The sequence below is a fragment of the Geotrypetes seraphini genome, chromosome 1 (genome assembly GCF_902459505.1).
Source record: "Geotrypetes seraphini chromosome 1, aGeoSer1.1, whole genome shotgun sequence".
Lineage (NCBI taxonomy): Eukaryota > Metazoa > Chordata > Amphibia > Gymnophiona > Dermophiidae > Geotrypetes > Geotrypetes seraphini.
Window position 1 is genome coordinate 146,583,134 of NC_047084.1, and position 20,159 is coordinate 146,603,292.

Here is a 20,159-nt window from a genome sequence, read left to right on the forward strand (position 1 = left end):
CAACTACAGAACAATTGATTGAATTCCATACGCCAGCAAAATATTGCTGAAAATAATACAACGAAGGTTCCAATCATACATTGAGCAAGAATTACCCAAAGTTCAGGATTGTTTTAGAAAAGGTTGAGGAACAAGAGACATTATTGCCAATGTTAGATGGATATTGGAGAAGAACAAAGAATACCAAAAACCCCTATACCTTTGCTTCATCGACTACAGCAAAGCTTTTGGATCACAATAAACAATGGAGAACATAAGAATAGGCTTACTGGGTCAGACCAATGGTCCATCAAGCCCAGTAGCTCAGATCACCAAGGGAAAAGCTCATCCTAGCTCCCAACTACAGATTGAATGGTTCTGAAGAAAGTCTACTCCAGCACAGGGCTGGAAAGCAGCAAGAAGTCACCTCAGCCAAGGCTCAGATTCCTTTGCTTTTCTCTAATCTGCCACCACAAAGCGGCGGCCCGCTGGACTCCGCCTACCTCCCAGGTCTGCTTATTGATCTTTAAAATTTGGGCCATTTGCGGCGCACGTTCCACCCAGCTATCTGCACTGCACCAGCGCACTTATTGTTACTTTACTTTTGAATTATATTTTTAAACAATAGCTATTTTTTTATATATGTTTGTTTACTTGCTGTTAACTCTTACTTTTTAGATTCCTTTGCTTTTCTTTGATCTGCCGCTGCAAAGTGGTGGCTTGCTGGACTCCGCCTACCTCCCAGGTCTGCTTATGATCTTTAAATTTGGGCCATTAAACGCACGCCGAAGGAGCGCTCATAAGGAGCAGGTCCTGCTCCTTAGTGCGCTCCTTCGTGCGCTGCCTGAGTGCACCCTCACCCTAAACACGAATCTCGGTCCCAGGAATAAAATTAACATACAACAAATTACCAGAAACCTATTTCTAACTTATATTTTTACTACTCAGTTCTGTATATACCACCACAATAATTTCTCAACCTACAGATTACTCTTCAAAAATCCCCAACATGACTTCTCAATCCTTTAACATTCCGGTACATTGGGGACTCCGTACCCCTAGCCAAAAGCTTCCTATCACACGCCAATCAGTAATCACTGAAGTCCCCACCTTATCTCTCCTACTGCTGTCCTAATTATTCTTACGTATTTAATCATTGCCATAAGCGTCAAGGTAGTGGCCTAGCCATCATCTATTATAACAATTTAGTTAGTTCCATAGACCACTCTTCTGAGAACGTAGCTATCGAATTTCTCCAAGTCAAGCTTAATATTAACCCAAAAATAGACATTCTTTTATTATACATGCCTCCGCCAATTGGCCAAAATAATTTAACTCTTTTTCAAAATCTAATTTTTGACTTCTGCTCTTCATCAAATTACCCCCTAATCCTAGGTGATTTTAATATTCATTTTGATGAAACTAATAATTCCACCACCAAAGATATTCTAACTCAGTTTAGTACTTTAAATCTACAAACAATAATACAAGAGCCAACACATTCCGTTGGACACATTTTAGATATGATCTTAATTTCAAAATCATAATTCTCATCTTATTCTGATCTCGGCATTACACTTGTTCCTTGGTCAGACCATTATTTTATTTCTATTAAAATTTATACTAAAAAAAAAAAGTAATAACTGCTCAACCTAAAAGTATTTCTTACCATAATTACACAAAATTAGAAATAAAAAATATCCTTTCTTCATTTAACCCAAAAAATCTAATTTCAAACTCTAACACACTGGAAGAGCAACTCACCACTTGGAACACAACAATCCAAGCTTTATTAGATAATGAAGTACCAGTAATTACCAAAACTATTTCCGCCCGAAAAATACAAAACCCCTGGTTTTCAGATGAACTGTTCCTGCTCAAAAGACAATTAAGATCTCTTGAGAGGAAATGGCGCCAAAACAAATCCCCTACAAATTTAAAACTATATAAAAATCATGCGTCATTCCTAAGCTACGCTGATTGACTTGTTTACAACCTCGCTATCTCCTTCTTGCCTGCTCCCGACTTGCTAAGCTATATTGATTGATTGACTGATTTGTAACTTCGCTGTAGATGTACAGTCTCTTGTCATGTAAACCGCTCTGAACTATTCTGGTACTGTGGTATACAAAAATAAAGTTATTATTATTATTTTACAAAATGAAAATTAATTGTGCCAAAAAAATTACTATTCTAATAAAATTTTAAAAGCAAAAAATCCCTCCATTCTTTATTCTATCTTGAAATCTATTGCCCCTAATGCTCAGAAAGAAAATAATAATCTTAACATCAACATCAACTTAGCAGCCCAAGATCTTGCAAACTATTTTTGTAAAAAAATTGGTGACATTCGGAAAAAATATGTACATACTCTATCTGGAAATTCTTCTGATATCTTAAACAATGGTCATTTACCTCTTGCCAAATGCTCCATCTTTAATCTTCTCTCATTAGCTGACGTTGAACATCTCTTTCAAAGAGTCAATTTAAAAGGTTCCCGTTCAGAAATCATTCCCCCACTCATCTTGAAAAAAGTTTTTTGCCTGTTTCGGCCCATTTATCCATGCTCTCATCCTAAAAAGCCTTAACACTGGCTCAGTACATTATCATGGAAAACAGCTACTATCTTTCCAATAATAAAGGACCATAAATCCAGTCCTGAGGAAGCTTCAAATTATCATCCCATCGCCAACATTCCGTTCTTAGCCAAACTAACTGAAAAATTAGTATTTGATCAGCTATCAGATTATGTCGAATCAACCAACGTCAGGGTTTTAGAATAAATCACACACAGAATACTCATTGATTGGTCTTACCACAAATATACTTTACCACATTAGACCATCAAAACTCTTGTCATTCTTTTTTCATTAGATTTATCAGCAGCATTCGACACTATAGACCACACCTTACTTCTTGGTAGATTAAAATCTATAGGAGGCTGCGACCAAATTCTAGAATGGTTCATCTCCTTTCTAACTGACCAATCATCCATAGTTAATTTTAAAAATACAATGTCAAAACCTTATTCTCTTAAATACGGTATTCCCCAAGGGTCCATTTTATCCCAGTTACTATTTAATATTTTTCTATCACCCTTATTAAGTCTTTGTCAATCGATAGGATTTACCGCTTTCACATATGCTGATGACATTCAACTCGCACATCCTTTAAATCCAGAAAACAAAGGAAATATTCGAGATCAATAAAAAACTTGAAACAATTAAAGACTGGCTTAATTCCAACATGCTTGCACTAAATTTACAAAAAACAAAAGTTCTACTTTTCCCATGGAAAAAAGGAATAAGCCTGAGTTCCCCTTTCACTCTTGATAATATTCACCTAGACTAATAACATCTCTAAAAAATATTGGGCGTCATCATAGATGATAAATTCTCCTATCATGAACATATAAGCAAACAGTCAAATTCTGTTTCCATTGATTACGCATGATTCGTTCCATCTCTAAGTTCCTCGAACCAAAATCACTAAATATCCTAATTCATTCCCTAATAATCGCAAAATTAGATTACTGCAACTCATTAATAAATATCATACAAAAAGAAAAGAAGCGCCTCCAAATAATACAAAATACAGCTGTTAAACTCATTCATGGAGGTAAGAAATATGATCATGTGACTCCCCTTTTGATCAAATCACATTGGCTCCCAATCAACCACCGCATCACATTTAAAATACTACTGTTAGTATTTAAAACGCTCTCTAGTAATGAACCACAATTCATTAATAGAATGCTAATCCCTTATATTACACAGCGTTCACTTCGGTCTACTAACCAAAAATTCTTAGTAGTCCCCTCCTTGAAAATCATAGGAGCCCGACGACCTGACATTTTCCTGATAATAGCCCCTCAACTTTGGAACACATTACCTGAATATATAAGAGATGAAAATTATCTTAACCATTTTAAAAATAACTTAAAAAGTTTTCTTTTTAAAGATGCTTTTAATCTTTAAATTTTTTTTACAAACTGTATAATAGTTACGCTCTAGATATCTACTATTCCTTCCCTATTGTTTTTCCCTTATATGGTTCTCTTCTCTACTTTAAAACAGAAATTGTAACTTTCTCCCTCCATTCCTTGTGTATCAATAAGTCTGTAAATTTGTCAATCCAACCCACTAATTTTAAATTATAAATATTATGTCCAGTTGTATGTTTATTATTATTTTATTGTAACTCGCTTAGTAAATTTGAAAAAGCGATTTATCAAATCAAAAATAAACTTGAAACTTGAACTCGCATTGGCCAATCCAGGTCTCTAGAACCTAACCAAAACCCAAGGAGTTGCAATGTTCCATGCTATCGATCCAGGGCAAGCAGTGGCTTCTCCCATGTCCTTCTCAATAACAGACTATGGACTTTTTCTCCAGGAAATTGTCCAAACCTTTCTTAAAACCAGTTACGCTATCCTCTCATACCACAACTTCTTGAAATACATTCCAGAGCTTAACTATTCTTAGAGTTAAATTTTTTTTCCTCCTATTGGTTTTAAAAGTATTTCCCTGTAACTTTGAGTGTCCTCTAGTCTTTATAATTTTGAAGGTGTGAAAAATCGATCCACTTATATCCGTTCTACTCCACTTAGGATTTTGTGGTCTTTAATCATATCTCCCCTCAGCCGTCTCTTTTCCAAGCTAAAGAGCCCTAATAACCATTTTAGTCTTTCCTCATACAAGAGGAGTTCCATCCCCTTTATCATCTTGTTCGCTCTTCTTTGAACCTTTTCTGGCGCCACTATATCTATTTAGAGATAAGGAGACCAGAATTGAACGCAATACTCCAGATGAGGTCGCACCATGGAGCGATACAGGGGCATTATAACAGTCTTGTTAACCATCCCTTTATTAATAATTCCTAGCATCCTGTTTACTTTTTTGGCCGCTGCCACACATTGGGCAGAAGGTTTCATCGTGTTGTTTACTATGACACCCAGATCCTTTTCTTGGACACCGACCCCCAAGGTGGACCCTAGCATCCAATAACTGTGATTCAGGTTATTTTTCCCAATATGCATCACTTTGCATTTGTCCATATTATATTTCATTTGCCACTTGGACGCCCAGTCTTCCAATTTCCAACAACTCTAGTGCAAATGGGAATACCCAAACATATAACTCAGCTGATAGAGAGCCTATATGAAAATCAAGCAGCTGCAGTGAGAACTGAATAAGGCAACACTGGTTGGTTTTCAGTAAAACATGGCGTTTGGCAAGGATGTATCTTGTTACCTTATCTGTTCAACTTGTAAGGTGAAATCATCTTCTGAAAAGTAAATTTGGAAGAAGAGTGTCTGTTTCAAAGTTGGTGGTCAAAATATAAACAACCTGCATTATGCAGATGATACAATGCTCATCACCAGCAGCAAAGAAGACATGCTGTATCGACTGAGAAAAGTCAAAGCTGAAAGTCATAACAAGGGATTAGAAGTGAACATAAAAAAACGAAAATCATGAACATGGAAAATGATGATCAAGATTGAGCTTGAAGGCGATAGAAGTTGCAAAGGATTTCAATTTCCTGGGCTCTTTTGTAAACAAAGAAGCAACTAGCGAGAAGGAAATACTCCGCAAAATAGCATTTGGTCGCTCTTCAATGAAGACTCTTGACAAAGTATTCAGAGGCAAGGTGGTAACACTTCAAATTAGAGAATAACACGGGGAAAAATTTATCTCTGTCGCGAGCTCGGTCCCTGTCACTGACCCGTCTTCGCAAACCATCTGATCCCATCCACACAAGCCTCGAATAGTTTTATACTGAACTTATTTTATTAAAGTATAAAAATAAACAATATTCTGTACAATGGCCATTTTATAAATCAAAGTTTTGGCTTCCGAACTAGAGAAAGAGATGTTCAGCTGGCAGGGCTTATAAATGTTTATCAACACAACTAATATATTACTTTATCCTAAAGCAAAAAAGAAAAGAAATAGAAATTTTTTTTTCTACCTTTGTTGTCTGGTTTCTGCTTTCCTCATCTTCTCTTCTTTCATTTCCTTCTATCTATTGTCTGCCTTCTCTCTACCTCTTCCATATGCTCTATTACTGTGCTGCTCCCTTCCATCTCTCCCTTCCCCCCATTGGTCTGGCACCCATCTTCTTCCCTCCGCTCCATCAATAGTCTGGCATCTATCTGTTCCCCATTTCCCTTCAGCGTCTTCTCCCTACTCTCTCTTGCCCATTTCCCTTCAGCGTCTTCTCTCCACTCTCTCTTAAGAACATAAGAACAGTCATACTGGGTCAGACCAATGATACATCTAGCCCAGTATCCTATTTCTACAGTGGCCAAGCCCAAATAGTAGCAACATTCCATGCTACTGTTCCCAAGGAAAGTAGTGGCATTTAGTCCAAGAAAATCCTGGAATAAATACAATATCAAAATAACCATCAAATGTGTAGAGCAGTGAGAATAAAAGTCCTTCTGAAGTCGGAGCCTTGGCTTATCATAAAGAGGAGAAAAAAAGACTTCAGGCGTGTCTGCACTTTCCTGCTACTTAAGTAACTCAAAGCCAGGGGCTGAATACATCATCTCCATTTTCCTTCAGCATCTTCTTTCGCTCATTTCCCTTCAGCGTCTTCTCCCCACTCTCTCTTGCCCATTTCCCTTCAGCGACTGTTTCTCTCACCCCCCTCTACACTTCCCTACAGCTTGCGCACGGTCAAGCAACCTCTCTCCCGATCACCGTCATCCGGGCATATCGCTTCCTCCCTTCCCCTCACCTTACCGTGATGATTTTCTGATGTTTTTTCGTCTCCCTGCTACCTGACCCGGCTTTCATCAAGATGTGTCTGGCTTCCGAAACTTCTCCTCTGCTGCAACTTCCTGTTTCCGGTTGCATCAGAGGAGAAGTTTCGGCAGTCACACGTGACTTGATGAATGCCGTGTTGGGCAGCTGAGAGACGAAAGAAAACCAGAAAATTGTCACGGAAAGATGAGGGGAAGGAAAGGAGGAAGATAGATGCACCATCAATGACTGCGCAAGTTCCCTCCCATAACTGTGGAGACAAGCTAGTTCACTGCTTCAAGGGATGGTGAATGGCCTTAACATAGAAACATAGAATATGACGGCAGAAAAGGGCCCTCGGCCCAACAAGTCTGCCCACTCAAATAACCGCTCCCTGAATGGCTGCCGTCAGTTCTCGCGCCGATCATGTGTCAATCACTCAGCAGCGCCGGTTACAGAATTGCACCTAAATTCAGCCAAGTAGGCAACTGAAATGTAGGCCCAGAAAATCCTGGCTTACATTTCAGCCACCTGTCTATGCTGCCACGGGATCCTAAAGTCAGGCCTCAGCAGCCATAAGCTGATTGTGGAAGGGGAAGTTATCCCTGATCAGCTGAGCTAGCAGTTCTCCCCTAGAGAATGACACGGGGGAAAAATCTGTCCCTGTCACTGCACCGTGCCCGGCCCACCGTCCCCTTCACCACCCCATCACCGCTATCCCATTCACTGCCCTTTACCGTCACTGCCATCCCATTCACCGCCCCGTCACCGTCTCTGCAACATCCATTCAGGCCTTAGTACTGCAATATTTAGCTTATTCCTTCCTAATAAATCAAAGTTCTGGCTGCTGAACTGGAGAAAGAGATGTTCAACTGGCAGGGCTTTGTTTATAAATTTTTATCAATACAACTAATATACTACTTTATCCTGAAGAAAAAAAGGAAAAAGAAATATAATTTTTTTTCTACCTTTGTTGTCTAGTTTCTGCTTTCCTCATCTTCTCATTCAATTCCTTCCATCCTCTGTCTGTCTTCTCGCTACGTCTTCCATTTGCTCTGTTACTGTGCCACTCCCTTCCTCCCCCCCTTCCAAATTGGTCTGGCACCCATCTTCTTCCCTCCACTCCCCCCATAGTCTGGCATCTCTGTCTTTTTCCTTGCCAGCATCTTCTCCCCACTCTCTCTTCCCCATTTCCCTTCAGCGTCTTCTCCCACTCTGTGTTCCCCATGTGCTTTCAGCATCCTTCTCCCCCCCTGTCTTCCCCATGTGCTTTCAGCGTCCTTCTCCCCACTCTGTTTTACCCATTTCCCTTCAGCGTCTTTTCCTCTCTACCCCACATTTCCTCCTCTCTGCCCCTTACCTTTGTGGCGCTTACAACCCCTCCCCTGGACAACAGGCCCGGTCTGACAAACCTCCCTGCCCTTTACCTGTGGCCGGCGATGTCTAAACTGCCTTCCTACAGCAGCCGGAGCGTTGTAGTTGCATATGGCTGCCGTAAAGGTTGTCTCTGATGCAACTTCCGGTTGCGTCAGAGATGACCTTTACGGCAGCCATACACTTCAATGCTCCGGCTGCTGTAAGAAGGCAATTTAGACTCGCGGCCACGAAGGTAAGGGGCAGGGAGGGAGAAAGGGAGCTGTTTCAACTCGGCGGCGGCAGTAAGGAAGGTGGCAGTAGGGAGGGAGCGCGATAGGTGACCGCATACGTTCCCTCCCTTAACTGTGGGGACAAGGCCATTCACCGCTCCATGGGGTGAATGGCCTTGTCCCCGTAGCCACGGTGAACATAGATTTTTTCCTCACCATTTTGGCGGGTTACCCGAGGCTAGCCGCGGGTAACAGCCACCGTGTCATTCTCTAGTCTCCCCGAAGCTATGGTTTCGGGGAGTCTTGCTGGCTCATCTGATCTTGGGGGGAGGAATACCCCTGCCATGATCAGCAGGAGGGATTCCCACTTCTTCCTGCTGGAAGCACCCCCCCAAACCCGAAAGCACCCAAACCCGAAAGCACCCCCCCAAACTGCGATAGGCAGAAGGGATGCCCATTAATAGGCTTGCTGCTGATCCCTGCTTTCTGTAGGTCCTGTCATGCTGCTCATTACCAGAAAAACCTAGGTGCTGTAGCAGTTAAAAAAATAAACCCACACTTGGCAACCTGAGCCTTGCTTTTAAAGTTAGTTTTGTTTTTTTAATCTTTATTTTCAAAATTTTTTTTGAGACAATGACAAGATTACAGAGCTAATGAATGTACAATACATAAACTCAAGCCAACAATCCAGCAATATAACCCAACAAAAACAGTCAACCCAACACCCCCACCCCTCCCCCTCCCCCCTAGGTCTTATAGCAAACATAGATCTAAATGACAATCAAAACAGAGCTTCAACTTGGGTGCGCTTTGCATTCTATGTAAGCCTCCCATATTTTAGTATAAAAGGAAGTGGGAACGGACAATGAACACTCCACTGAAGATCACTGATGTAAAACCAACTTGTTTATTTTAGAAAAGGACACAAGCAGAAGCTGTGGCCCCGACACAGCACTGTTTCGGCGTCTGAGGAACGCCTGCATCAGGGGTCACTAAACATAAAAACATAACACAACATATTAAATCACATCATATAAAAAATTTTCATAAGCCATACAAATCAATACCAGAGGCCAATCAAATAAATAAATTTATATAAATACAACAAATGATAAATATGTCAAAGATATGTATATGTGACAAACAAAACATATGATAATGTATATGCAAATTCATAAAAATGAAACCAAACCTGCGGTGTATATGTTCACAGATGAGAGGTCTGGGATAAAACAAAGCTGTGTAGTAAAAATAGGACCATCAAAATACCATATTTCATCAGGAGAAAAACTCTAAAAAAAAAACTACAGCATAACATAATATTTACAAAAGACAATAAAAGAGCACAAAACATGTAGCTGCGTAAACAAACTTCAAAAGCTATTTGAATGAAAGAACTAGGCCCTAGTTTGTTTACGCATCTACATATTTTGTGCTCTTTTATTGTCTTATGTAAATATTATGTTATGCTGTAGTTTTTTTTTTAGAGTTTTTCTCTTGATGAAATATGGTATTTTTGATGTCCTATTTCCATATTTTTACTACACAGCTTTGTTTTATCCCAGACCTGTCATCAGTGAACATATACGCCACAGGTTTGGTTTCATTTTTATGAATTTGTATATACATTATTATATGTTTTGTTTATCACATATATATATCTTTGACATTTATCATTTGTTGTATATAATAATAATTTTATTTTTTTATATGCCGCCTAACCAGGAATGGTTCTAGGCGGTTCACAACAAATAAAAACTGATCATACAGCGAAGAATACAATTTAAAATGAAAATACATCAGATAATAAAACATAAGAAATGCATAAAATTTTAAAAAGATGACAGAATACAATTAGGATACAAATTTATCAAATAATTGGGTCTTCAGTAATTTTCTAAAATCAAAATAGGTGGAAGCTCCTAGCATGCTGTTGTATGTGATTTAATATGTTGCGTTATCTGTGTCGGGTTCACACCTTCTGCTTGTGTCCTTTTCTGACATAAACAATTTGGTTTTGCATCAGTGATCTTCAGTGGAATGTTCATTGTCCGTTCCCAGTTCCTTTTGTACTGTTTTATACCCATGGGTTCTCTGTCCTTTGGACTTTTTGGTATTTACTTAGCCTCCCATATTTTGCCATAAGTAGGCATGGTGTTATGGCGTAAAACAGTCAGTTTGGACATGAGTTGTATATTGTTCAATTTGGATATAAAGCAGACAAAGCCGGACATCCCGGTTGCTTCCACATCGCTGCCAGGACCATACGAGCTGCCATAAAGATATATGCCATTAAACGTTGCTCATAGCTCGAATATCCCTGCAAAGGAACATTCAGCAAACAGGCTGGAAGGAGAAGACAATGCTTTTGCAAAACTCGCACCACCAATTGTCCCACTAGGTGTCAATACAATTTGATAATAGAACAGTTCCATCACATATGAAGAAAATCTCCCCTGGCAGCACACCCTCTCCAGCATTGATCTGAGGCCAGGCGAACAAACCTATGAATGTTAAGAGGGGACAGATACCACCATTTTGTACCCATTTTCTATAATAGAGGACTCAGAAAATTGAAAAAGCCTTTTATAACATCGCTGCCAAGAAACCATCACTCCCTGTAGCCCTAAGGCACCCTCCCAGGCCTCCCTATACGGGTCTACTGGGGCTTCCTGCAATAGAAGAGCTTTGTAGATCTAGAAATATCCCCTTATCCTGCCCCCAAATGAAGAGCTTGTTCCAAGACTGTTTCCCCCAAAAGGTAGTTTTTGATTGATAGTAATAAGAAGAGTATTATAGAAAATGTGAAGATTCCTTAATGTCAGGTAACAGACTGGAGATTTCTATAACTTTCCAGTTTTAAAGAATGATTGGTCATGTTCTTTCTTTTTTTTTTTTTTTTTTAGTTCAATAATTTTTATTAAGTATTTTAGAAAATACAGGAAGCAGTTCAAATACATAAAATTGAAATAAAGTTTTCTGTATAAAGAACCTGCAAATCTATATTCAACTATAGAGGAACAGAACAGTAAGAAATGTTCCTACTATTAGAACTGCATGTAAAGAATATACAAGAGAGAGTGAGGGAGAACAAGAAAAGAAAAGAGAAAAGGTGAGAAAGCAGAACAGAAGAGGAAAGAGAGGGAAGACAGGAGTGTCTACGAAGCAGAGCGTACATAGGTATCTAGAAAAGACCAAGGTGATTTGTTACGTTTCAAGATAATTGGGGTTCTGGATGTAGTTTTTTTCTCATATGCATAGGATTCAAATCTATGAAACATACACAGAGAGTTCCACCAAAAAGTGTAGTCTAATAGCGAAGATGATTTCCAATTTTTTAGAATATACATGAGAGCAGTCACAAGCATGGTATCGATAAGTTTAGGAGGACAGTTTGATTGTGCAAAGCAGGGATGTTGAGAGCGAAGGATTACAATGTCCATAGTGATCTCTTCTGAGCAGTTAGTAATAGATTGAATGGTGTTCCAAATGCGAGACCAAAAGGAGCGGACCAGAGTACAGTGAAAAAACATATGGTCAAGAGTTCCCACATCTTTTAAACAGTTCCAGCAAACAGAATCTTGTTTTAAGTTGGCTTTCCACATACGAAATGGGGTCCATACTGCATTCCACATAATAAAGAACATTGATTGTGAAACTCTAGAAGATAAAAGTGGGCGATTTGTTGAAGACCAGAAAAGTTCCCAATCAATGTCGGAAAGCGGAGTAATGAGTATATTGTCCCAATGTTTCATAGAGTGGGGTGAAAAGGTAAAGGAATGATCTCTTAAAATACTATAGAAAAGAGATATTGCTTTACCTTTTAGTAAAATCTGTGCAGACCAATGGCGAATAGTATGAATGGAAGTCATAAAGTCAAAGCGTATATGCATATGAGATAGTACTCCAATGAGTGAGAGCCATTGGGAATAAACAGAAGGAGGCAGCGAGAATGTAGAGCAAATTTCATCAAAAGGAATTGACGAATTGGGAGTAAATAATTGATGGGCAAACCATAGACCCGCCCGCTGCCATCTTTTCCATGAGAGGGCTTTGCCATGGTTTTGGATTTTAGAGTTATTCCAAAGGGACATAAGTGGACTATCATAAACTGAGATCCCAGCCAATTTATCTAGACGATGAAGAGCATGTTGCGTTGAACTCAGCAAAGAGTACTTTCTCAAGTGTCTGGGTAATGATATCGTTCATAGACAGGAGGTGTGTAGAGGCATGCATAAAAAGCACTCCATTTCATACCATGCAGGAGGATCTTGAGGAGAAGAGTCAGTGAGCCAGTAAGCACCATATTTAGCTAGTGAAGCAATATAATAATTATAAAAATCTGGAAAGTTAAGACCACCGTTAATCTTAGAGGCTTTTAGTTTGGCAAGGGCAATTCGAGGTTTTTTCTTGTTCCAAATGAATTCAGATATCTTCCTATTTAGCCATTGAAAAAACGACTTCCGGCATAAAAGACCATCTTTTATGGTCATGTTCTTTCTAATGCTGATGTCTTGCCTTGCAGAGCACCCTTCGCCAGTACGGCATTCCAGGCAGAACAGTGTACATCCTGTGGGGATGAATGCCGATATGGATGGTAAGATAAGTCGGTCAATCTTTGCTCTGAGATAGTAAACCTTTTACTCTGCAGTTCACTGAAATGTATTTGGTTCATTACAGCTGTTGAAGCTGAAAACCAGGTTGAATTGGAAGAAAAAACACGACTTATTAATCAGGTGTTGGAGCTTCAGCATACTCTGGAAGGTTAGAAATTTGACATTTGGAACTTCTGTGGCAAGTTTTGATTAGGGGAAAGATTATCTGATGTGGTCTTTGGTGGCACAGATGGTAGGTAATACGTGTAATGGTTTTGTAATCATGTATTTGTAACATAACAAAAATGTATTTATATACCACAATACTGTGAAGTTCTATGTGGTTAACAAGGCAAAGAGAAAACTGAACTCTCTCAATGAATTACAAAGCATTAAACATATAATATTTTGCAAATTAGTAAGTTTTTAACAATTTTATGAAATGTTGATAATAATAATAAGAAATAATTAAGAGTAAAATCTTTGTCAAATATTTCCATTTGATATGACACTAACTATTGAAAATGTCTTATGTGAGCAACCTTTAACAGGTAGGAAAACAAATAGAACATATTTACGCCGTGAACTTTGTGAATTGTTAAATATAAAATGGCCTGCTAAATAGCTAGGTGCTAGACCAGGCCTGCACAACTCAAAAATGATCTGGGGCCGCAACAAAGTCGGAAATGTAGTGAGGGCTGCAGGTAGTAGCCACAGCTCGAGGCACCTGGAAGTGCATGGCCATTGCCGTAATGACATCACACACATGCGTGACATCATCATGTCGACATCTGTGCATGTGCAGAGGCCTTCTAGACGAGCCCTGAGATGCCAGTAGGGGGTGCCAACAGGGAAGAGGGCGGGAGAGGAGAGACACTGGTGCTAGCTGATTGCCTACAGCAGTGTTTCTCAACTACTTCAAGTTAAGTACCCCCAACCACAGACCTCCCAAGCTCCGCCCTAAACCCACCCAAGCTCTGCCCCAGATCCTGCCCTCTTTACTAATTGTAATGCAATTTTTTCCTTTCAATTTTTATATACACACAATACAGCAGATATAAATTCTCAAAACTGACACATTTCAATCACTGTATTGAAAATAAAATTGTTTTCCCTACCTTAGTTGTCTGGTGACTTTATTTTTCTGTGCTTTTAACTGTTTCCAGGGCCTTCTTAACCATTGACTGTTTTTTTCTCCTTCAATTTCTGCCCTACATCTATCTTGCATTAACTTAACATTCAATTTTTCTGCTTTCTTCTCAAAATCTACTTTTCCATGTCTTATCTTCCCTTCCTATCTCTCTCTCCTTCCCTCCCCATTTCCATGGTCTGACATCTCCTCCCCCTCCACAGTGGTCTGACATCTCTCTCCTCCTCCTCCCTCCCACAGTGGTCTGACATCTCTCTTCTCCTCCCCTCCCCCAACCCCCACAGTGGTCTGACATCTCTCTCCTTCTCTCCTCCCCCAGCCCCCACAGTGGTCTGACATCTCTCTCCTTCTCTCCTCTCCCAACCCCCACAGTGGTCTGACATTGCTCTCCTTCTCTCCTCCCCCAGCCCCCACAGTGGTCTGACATCGCTCTCCTTCTCTCCTCCCCCCACCCCTACAGTGGTCTGACATCTCTCTCCTTATCTCCTTCCCCCACCCCCACAGTGGTCTGACATCTCTGTGTGCTACCACTACTATTATCATTCCTGTAGCGCTACCAGACTTCCCTCCTTCCCTTCCATTCCCTGGTCTGGTATCTCTTCCTTCATTTAGTCATCTCACCCCTCCCCCAGTGTAACATTTCTCTCTCCCTTCCTCCTTTTCCACTCCTTGAAGTCCATCTCCCTTCCCTTCCTCCTTTCTGGCCTTCCTCCCAGTCCAACATTTCTTCTTCCTTTCCACCAGTCCAACATTTCTTTCTCTCTTCCTCATGCATGCTTCTCTCCTCTAGTCCTCCTTCCCTCCCCTAACCAACATCTCTCTGTCTCTTTCTCTCTCTTCCTCTCCCCCCCTAGTGTGACATTTCTCTTTCCCTCCTTTCTGTCCTCCCCATCCATCTCTCTCATCCTCTCCATGAGTCCAACACTTTTTGCCTCCTGCACGCTTGCTGTCTGGCCTTGCCTCTTCCCTTGAGTGGCAACCCTCCTCCACCCACTAACCCAACATGCTCTCTCCCCATGCACCATCTCACCCTTCCCTCCAGTGTGTAGCACCTTTCCTTTCCCTCTCCTTTTGCCAGGCCAGCAGCACCCCTTCTCCCTTCCCTTGTCCAACAGTACCCCTTCTCTCCTCCCTGTCCAGCAATACCTCCCCTCTCTCTAGCGGCAGCTCACTGTGTGCTTTTAACGTCGCCACACAGCTGCTGCTAGCATTAGTTTAGACGTGGTTTCATCAGGCAGCCTTGGGGCCTTTGCTAGGCCAGCCCGCCTAGCATCATCGAAGCGGGCCAGCCTAGCAAAGGCCCCGAGGCTGCCTGATGGAACCACATCTAAACTAATGCTAGCAGCAGCTGAGAGACAAAGTTAAAAACACACTGAGCTGCCGCTGCTGGTCCAGGGGTGAGGGAGAGAAGACGAGGCAGACAGGAGTCCCAGCATACGTGACGGTAGCAGGGTTTATAGGCTGCCTGAAGCATACCCTGCATCATCCTTTCCTCTGGCGGACCATCTTTTGTGGCACAGTACTCCATTCTGCAGCCAGCTTCCTTCTTACCAAGGACCCCTCTCTCATCTTTAGTTAATGTAGTTTAATTTCCATTTCATGTGTTTCTTTCTATTGGCCCTTGTTCTTTTTTATGCATAGGTTCATTTGCATAGAGTCAAAACTTAAATTACTAAGAGAAAATGGGCTCAATTTTCAAATTTATATCCTAGATTTTCTCCTTGTAATGTTTTTTTTATGTCTGCTTGCATGCAAATAAGTAAGCTCAACTGAAATTTGCACTCACAAAATTGCTGCATGGCAGTGTAATAGTGGCATAGTGTTAATTCAGAGAGGGACAAATTCTTCAAACTTTCAAAAAATAAAAGAACAAGAGGGCATTTGGAAAAGTTGAAAGGGGACAGATTCAAAACAAATGCTAGGAAGTTCTTCTTTACCCAACGTGTGGTGGACCCCTGGAATGCGCTTCCAGAGGACGTAATAGGGCAGAGTACGGTACTGGAGTTTAAGAAAGGATTGGACAATTTCCTGCTGGAAAAGGGGATAGAAGGGTATAGATAGAGGATTACTGCACAGGTCCTGGACCTGTTGGGCCGCCGCGTGAGCAGACTGCTGGGCACGATGGACCTCAGGTCTGACTCAGCTGAGGCATTGCTTATGTTCTTATGATTAGTGGCTATCAAGTAAAATTTGGCAATGTTAGGTTTGATTCTAGGAACAAATTTTGAAACATGTACTCTTCTTTCACAGATTTGTCAGCACGAGTAGATGCAGTAAAGGAAGAAAATCTGAAACTGAAATCTGAAAATCAAGTTCTTGGACAGTATATTGAAAATCTCATGTCTGCTTCTAGTGTTTTCCAAACAACCGATACTAAAAGCAAGCGAAAGTAATGTTTTGTGTCCTTGCTTTCCTCAATGTATTGCTTGTGGCAGATCTTTTTTGTAAATGCACTTTGGCTAGTGGGTTAAAAGCCTGTATTAAGTAAATCATTTTCACAGATATAGAAATATCCTTCTTTCTGGCCTATATTGTGGGGGCTGGATTGTAACTGGAAACCAGATATGGATGATGCACATTTTCCTGGAATAGGTATTTAAAAAATTGCTACTGATCACAGGTCTGCGACTAAAAAGCTGTTTGATTATTTTCATCTAATTTCTTTTTTTTTTTTATTTTATTTATTTGATTATTCGTTATGTCTTAATAACAAATATTCATGAATGACCACAAAAAATACAAATTCCATATAAAGAACAACAAAACATTATTCATCTAATTTTTATGTATTTTGGTGTGCTGAAAACAAATAAAATATTGAAAAAAAACTCCTAGACATCATGATTTGCCACAAAATGCAAAATTGTCTTCAAATTTATCAATTTTATTTATATTATGGGTTTTAACCAAATTTAAAGTCCAAATTACTATTAATTAATTCACATAAGTGCATTTAAGATATAAAATGCCAAAAAAACCTTAAAGGAGTTGTCCAAGTTAGGTAAAAAAATATAGCACTGTAAATCTGATGATCAGCAATGCATACATAAGCTAAGCAAGTTTTAGGGGAAAAAAAATTCTATTTCCTCATTTCCCTAGTTCTCTTCTGGCCCTTTGTTATTTGCAGGTAAACAATCTCTGCCCCTCCCCCCTGCAAAGGGGGTGAATACAAGTGCTGCTCTGAGTGACATGTCTGACTACTGGGATACTCAGCAGCATGCTGTATGTGTAAGCCTCAGCCCTGAGTCTGTGCTTTTAATAGTAGAAGGGGTTAATCTTTCCAGAAGAATCCAGAGGGAGGGAGACTCAGGGCAGATAGCAGCAGCTACAGTCAGTGCAGGGGGGGTTTGGCCAGCACTGTGACAACTCGTATAAAGACAAAGAGCTGTTCTCTCCTGCAGTCCACACACGTACACGAATCATCATCAGGTTCTTGGTTCTAGGCTGTTCACACTTTATCGCAGTTCGTGTTAGCTCGTCATTCTTCAACCGTTATGTTATGGCTCTGCGAAAGTGTATTAATTCGCCAGACAGTTTCTCTTTCATCTGTGGAGAATATACAGTGTTGAAGCAACAGCAGAATATTACAGACTTTGTGAAAAAAGTATACTTCGCATATTTTGGACTAAAAATTGGAGATCAAGATAAAGTTTGGATGCCTCATAAAGTGTGCAAATTGTGTGTTGAGGACCTCCGAAACTGGTTCAAGGGTAAGAAAAATATCTTTCTGTTATTGGATTCCTATGGTATGGTGAGAGCAAAAGAACCATAGTGATGACTGTTACTTTTGTTCATGCGATGTGAAAGGGTTTAATTCCATATGGAAGCATTCCATTTCATACCCCAATCTTCACTCAGCAATTCATCCCATCCCCCATGGCACAGATATACCAGTACCCAAGTCCCCTGCTACCTTGGAGATACCTAGCTCCGATGAAGATGAAGTCATATCTGAACCAGATGATGAATCAAGTTCTTACTTTGAAGATGATACAAGACCAAAATTGTTTTCTCGGGAGGAGATGAATGATTTGGTAAGACTTTAATCTTCCCAAAGATGCCGCTGAGTTACTCGGATCAAGGCTGAAAAGCAGGAATTTGTTGTTGCCAGGAGTGTCATCTTCATGGTTCAGACATCGTGAAAAGGAGTTTGTTCCTTACTTTGTCCATTGATGTCGAAGGTCTGATGGGTCAATTTAAAATCCAATATGATTCAAAGCAATGGCGTCTTTTTATAGATTCTTCAAAAAGAAGTCTCAAAGCAGTTTTACTCCACAACATTGGTTTTTACACTTCCATACCTGTAGGTTATTCCGTACACTTGAAGGAAACCTACGAGAACTTGGAATTGGTTCTATGTAAACTTAAATATGAAGACCATGGTTGGCAAGTGTGTGGGGACTTGAAGGTCTTGTGCATGCTGCTCGGGCAATAAGCTGGGTATACCAAATACCCTTGTTTTCTGTGTCTATGGGACAGTCGAGACCGACAAAATCACTTGACCAAGAAGAGTTGGCAGCCGAGGGTGCTAACAGTCGTTGAAAATAATGTCCTCTGAGAAACTGTGGTACCTTCCCATGAAGTTCTTCTACCACCTCTCCACATAAAATTGGGATTGATGAAGCAATTTGTAAAATCACTTCCAAGAGATGGAGAATGCTTCAAATACTTGGTCACCAAGTTTCCAGGCCTGTTGGAGGCAAAATTGAAAGAAGGTGTGTTCGGACCAGACATTAGAAGGCTTATAGTATAGTCAATACCATGACGGATCCTCAAAAAGAAGGGTGGATTGCATTTAAAGAAGGCGTACAGAAATTTTTAGGCAATAACAAAGATCCTCACTAGAAAAAGATCGTTGGACGAATGCTGAAAGCATTTCAAGCTTTAGGTTGTCTGATGAGTTTGAAAGTGCATTTCCTCTAGTCCCACCTTGACTACTTTCCTGAAATTTTGGGAGCTGTGAGTGAAGAACAAGGTGAACGATTCCATCAAGACATTAAAGAGATGGAAAGGAGATACCAGGGAAAATGGAGCATTACAATGATGGCAGACTACTGTTGGATGCTTCAGGGAGACATTCCAGATGCTACTCACAATCGTAAATGCACTAAGAGGAGCCTCACAGGGAAGAAGAATTGAGTTTAGTGTGTGTAGGTGAGCTCATTTCAGTTCAAAAAAGGATTTTCATGAAAAAATTTGTAATAAAATTGTAATTTTAGAAGTCTATTTCCATCTATTTTGAGGTATTGCCTTATTTAACATAGTTACCTAAATTGTCAGGAAACGCTATGACAAAATAGGTCATTTTCGGATTCAGCACACCAAAAAACAAAGATTACGTGGAATAACCAAAACAGCTTTTAAAAAAAAGTTTTTTGCAGACCTGTGATAAAGTTGCAGCATATATGTCCAGCTGTTCAGTTAGTATCACTGGAATCTTGGCAGAGTTTAAGAAGCACTGTATTATATAAACAGCTAGAGGTCTCTGAGGTGTATGTTTTCTTGGCCTGCTAATATGAAAAACTGATGTGGACTATTTGTAGCTAGACTTAAATATAGTTTATACTCAACATTGTGTACCACCACTGTATGCATTTGTTTACTAAATTGGATTTGGCCAAATCCTATTTATATGATCCAGAATCAAATGAAAAGAAATTGTTTGACAGAAGACTTGGAACAGATTAATTTCTGTGCATAATAGTGATTACCAGTAAGTAAATGATTTAATATATAGTAATTGAATGTTTTTTATACCAAGCCATGTTCTATTTTAACTCATTTTTTTGTTCTTTTGCCCAGGGGTTCTCAAGCCAGTCTTTGGGGCACACTTACCCACTGAGATTTTTAGGATGCCCCTAATTCTGCATGAGATAGATATGTATACAACAACAATGTTTGCAAATGTATTTCATGTATATTAAGTATGGATATCTCAAAAATCAGACTGGGTTAAGATACCATACTTTTGCCCTGTATTTATATTGCAAATAATGGCTTACAGTATACAGATATTACACATTATAACCAGTATTTTCCCTGGTATCCAATGATAGGTACTTGTGACCTAGGTTGGCTACTGTTGGAAACAGGTTACTAGGCT

General features: G+C 40.0%; 1 protein-coding gene across 2 annotated transcripts in view; it reads left to right on the plus strand.

Annotated features, from left to right (window-relative positions):
* The window catches only part of SCOC (short coiled-coil protein), a 45,162-nt gene extending 25,536 nt beyond the window's left edge, over positions 1–19,626 (plus strand). The window contains exons 2-4 of one of the 2 annotated variants that reach the window (XM_033939580.1): positions 12,837–12,908; positions 12,992–13,075; positions 16,307–19,626. In XM_033939580.1, coding sequence (XP_033795471.1) covers positions 12,837–12,908; positions 12,992–13,075; positions 16,307–16,449 — 299 coding nt within the window. In that variant the 3' untranslated portion in view covers positions 16,450–19,626. The remainder of the gene's footprint in view (positions 1–12,836; positions 12,909–12,991; positions 13,076–16,306) is intronic. The other variant, XM_033939590.1, reaches the window with a different exon arrangement.
* Positions 19,627–20,159: the final 533 nt, after the last annotated feature.